Source organism: Vombatus ursinus, unplaced genomic scaffold, assembly GCF_900497805.2.
Source record: "Vombatus ursinus unplaced genomic scaffold, bare-nosed wombat genome assembly UNPS02010548.1, whole genome shotgun sequence".
Taxonomy (NCBI): Eukaryota; Metazoa; Chordata; class Mammalia; order Diprotodontia; family Vombatidae; genus Vombatus; species Vombatus ursinus.
In genome coordinates, this window is record NW_020950326.1 from 11865858 (window position 1) to 11870219 (window position 4362).

General features: G+C 33.4%; 1 protein-coding gene across 1 annotated transcript in view; it reads left to right on the top strand.

Annotated features, from left to right (window-relative positions):
* Positions 1 to 4362, top strand: part of CNTNAP5 (contactin associated protein like 5) — an 880169-nt gene that overhangs the window by 236880 nt on the left and 638927 nt on the right. The window contains exon 3 of the mRNA XM_027854715.1: positions 1403 to 1596. Coding sequence (XP_027710516.1) covers positions 1403 to 1596 — 194 coding nt within the window. The remainder of the gene's footprint in view (positions 1 to 1402; positions 1597 to 4362) is intronic.

Genomic DNA, 4362 nt, shown 5'->3' on the forward strand with positions numbered 1-4362 from the left:
CTCTCTCTCTCTCTCTCTCTCTCTCTCTCTCTCTCTCTCTCTCTCTCCCCTTTCATCCTGTCCATCCTCAAAAATGTTTTGCTTCTGACCACTGCCTCACCCCCAAACTTCCCTCTCTTCTATCATTCCCCTTCTTTTATCCCCTTCCCCTCCTACTTTCTTATAGGGTAGGAGACATTTCTATACTCAACTAAGTGTGTATGTTATTCCCTCTCTGACACAATTTTTTTTGAGAATAAGCTTCAAACACTCCCCCAAACCCAATCTTCCCTCCTCACTGTAAAAGCTCACTTATGCCTCCTGTATGTGAGATAATTTGCTCCCATTCTACCTCCTTTTAATTCATTTTGAGGCATTATTTAAAGTTGCAGGGGAATTTGAGAGAGCTCAGACTAGTCCCTGCCTTTTCTCTGTCATCTTGGCTCTGCCCCACCTTGAACTGAGCCTTAAAGGAATCTAGAGCTTCTAAGAATCTTAGGAGAAAAGGAATAACATTTCAGGTGTGCAGTAGAAACAGTGCTAGGCATAGAGATAGGAGATGGAATGTCATTTGTGAGAAACAACAAGTAGGAAATATGGCTACATGTTAGATAGTGTTGTGAGGAATAATTTGTTAAAAGACTGAAAAAGTAGGAAAGGACGAATTTAGATGTTGAAGAGCTTTAAATGCCAAACAAAAATATTTATATTTCATCCTAAAGATATTAAGGGGTCAATGGCAGTATTTGAGTAGGGGAGTGATATGATCAGACCTCGACTTTAGAGAAACCCCTTTGACAGTTGGGTGTATGCTGGATTGGAGAAGGGAGAGGTTGAATATTATTATAAAGAGAGTAGATATGATGCTAGTGGCACTCTGTTGGAGAGGAAGGATGAGAAGCTCATGTGAAGGGCCTGTCTTGACATGAAGGCTAGATATATGCTGGATCAGCCAATTACTAACTTTGTAATGTTAGATAAGTTATTTATCCCTCTAAATTTTAATTTCTTTATCTGTAAAATGAAGCAGCTAATCTAATCAGAGGCAGCTGCAAAACTCCCCACTCCAACCTAATTAAAATGTAATTGGGAAATGTTTAACAAAACAAATAAAAATACGATACAACATACAAAGGTTAATTTGTGGTTCTCTAAGTCAATATGAAGCAAGAAATGAGCCCTTTCTATTTGAGTTTGGCACAACTAGTCTAGGTGACCTCTAACATCTCTTAGCTCTACATACACTATATTCAATATCATTTTAGGAAAGTGGCCTTTATTCATTGCCAAAGTGTGAAAAGGTAAATTCCATTCTAGGAAATGAATTCTGAGGCAAAGTTTTGTTTTTGTTTTTGTTTTTCCTTTTCCTTCTTTACCATGAGTATGTGAGATATGACTCTTTCTCACCTTTGTCCTTTACCAGGAGCTGGTGGTTGGTCCCCAGTGAATTCTAATACTCAACAATGGCTCCAGATTGATCTAGGAAATAGAGTGGAGATTACTGCAGTGGCTACCCAGGGAAGATATGGAAGCTCTGACTGGGTAACAAGCTATATGCTGATGTTTAGTGATACAGGACATAACTGGAAGCAATACAAGCAAGAAGACAACATCTGGGTAGGTCATTATATTAATTTTCCTCAGATAAATACAATTTATACCTATGGATGGTAATCACATAAGGATCTGTCATGATGTCATGTGCTTAGATTGTGGGATTTTATGTATTGTAGATCTGCCTATATATTGCTAAATAATGAATAAAACATCCAAAATACGATTGTGTTGGTGTAGATATGGCTCAATATATGCCATAGATAGACAGATACATAGATACATAGATAGACAGATGGATAGATAATACAAAGCAAAAATTAACATTTTGGACCTTTTCAATTATAGCCAGTATTTGATTAAATTTAATAATGAATGGGACTCACGGGGTATGGATAATCCAACAGATGTACATACACTCAATATATATGGCATATACTGAGCTTGCAAAGAGACAAAGAATGAGCAATTGGATGGGTAGGAGGTGAATATATTATTTTGTAATACATTTACATATTATATTTATATAATATTAAATAATATATAATATGTGTTAATATTATTATATTATTTCTTCACTATCAATGGAAAGATTTAACAACCTCTGATGCTTATCAAAAACTGTATGTTTCTGCAAAGTCTGCTGAGATGTGTACTATTAATAACAATATTTGTTTCTTCCTCTGTAAAATAGAGATTCGATCCTTATTCTACTTTCCAAACAGGCTGGTTGTGAAGGTCAAATAAATCTCAGAGATGTAACTATGATGGGATGATCAGTACTTTATGTCAGAGCAGAAACTGTAGAGGATGCCAAGAGAACTCTCTTAGAGTACTGTCCTATTTTTGCTTCACTTCCCTTCCTTCCCATATTGTAGTAGAATTGGCTTCATGACAGAGCAAGTGTTCTCCTCTAGGTAGACATACCTATGCTATGCTTCACAAAATGTGCTGTTCTTTCACCAGCTTAGTAACTCAGTCCCAAATGAGGTCACAAAGACAACTGAAATGACTGGGAAAAAAAAAAAAAAACACCTCATCTCTAATGAACCTTCCCACTCTAGTTACCCAGGATCAAAACTTACTATGTATATAAACAATATATAAAATTTGAAAAAAAAATTAAAAATTTAAAAAAAAAACATTTAACAATTAAAAGAAATCCTGATTATTACTTGAGCATATACCGATTTGAATTGTAGGGAAATGTTGAAAGTGTAGGCCTGGTGAACCTATGTAGTAATGCTAAGTGGTAAATAATTTATTTACTTGGGGAGAAATGTGTAAAGAAAATCTGAAGACCATTAATAGTCCTATAGATATTTATAAATTAAAATTAATTTATTATTATTTCTTAAATTACCTTTCAAAAAGATTGGATACAATTTTTGCCAAACCTGTCACCCACATTGAAATGAAAGGTTTCACTGAAGAATTATCCACCTACCTTTGGATTATATATATATATATATATATATATATATATATATATATTTATTTATTTATATATATTTATATATATGTATGTCAATTAAGAGTTTCAATTCCCATGATCCACAAATGTGTTGTTCAAGTGCTATCATGAATTACTAGGGAGATTTACTTCTATGTTGTATTTATTAGTATTGGCTAATTACCCATATGTCACAGTAGTACAATCCATGCAAACACTGGAAAATATGTCAATTTTCCAATGAAAAATATTAAGATTTATTATAGGATTGAATCTCAAGTGTGATATGATTGTGTTGTTGTTGTTGTTGTTGCTCACTATATAAAGTATGGTTGAAAATCTGATCAGGACCCTGAGAGTTTTGGGTTTGGTTTGGTTTGGTTAGTTTGGTAGTTGGTCCATGACAGTGACAGAGGAAAAAAGAGTTTTAGATTTCCTCTTTTTGATTTTTAATCTCCAATAATCACTGTAGTTTTTATGAAGTTTAAAATGGAAACATGCACTTTCAGTTCTGAATAACCATATTTAAAGTTACATTTTGACTGGAAGGACAGATGTGGTGTTTGCTCATCAATGTTGTTTTTGTCTCAGGTTCCATTAAAATTCATTGTTGTTTAGATTGAATGATAGATTTGAATTATTTTGTGTAGAAGTTATTTTGCCCTCAAGCTATATTTTATTTTACACAAAATGACTGGATTTGGTGGATTGACTTTTTTCATATACTTTGTTAGTGTGTGATATTTCTCAAATTTTGTATGAATGAAATAAATAAGAAATTATTTTAAAATTTTTAACATTCTTTTTTTAAATGAGTTTCAAATTCTCTCCCTCCTTCTCACCCTCCTCTACCTATTGAAAAGGCAAAAAATATATCAATTATACACATGAAGTTATGCAAAACATATTTCCATATTACCATGTTGCAAAAAAAATGAGAAAAAGCACAAGAAACAAAGATTTTTTTAAAAAAAAAAGTATGTTTCAATATACACCCAGAATTCATCAGATCTCTCTCTTTAGAAGTATAACATTTTTTATAATGGGTCCTTTGGAATTGTCTTGAATCATTGTATTGATCAGAGTAGCTAAGTCTTTCACAGTTGATCATCATTACAATATCGCTATTACTCCATACAATATTGTTTCTGCTCATTTCTCTTTGTATCAGTTCAAATGTCTTCCCAGGTTTTTCTGAAAATATCCTGCTTGTCATTTCTTATAGCATAATAGTATTCCATTACAATCATATATCATAACTTGTTAAGCCATTCCCCAATTGATGAACATCCCCTCAATTTCCAGTTCTTTGCCACAACAAAAGAGAGAAGGGGGAGAGAGAGAGAGAGAGAGAGAGAGAGAGAGAGAGAGAGAGA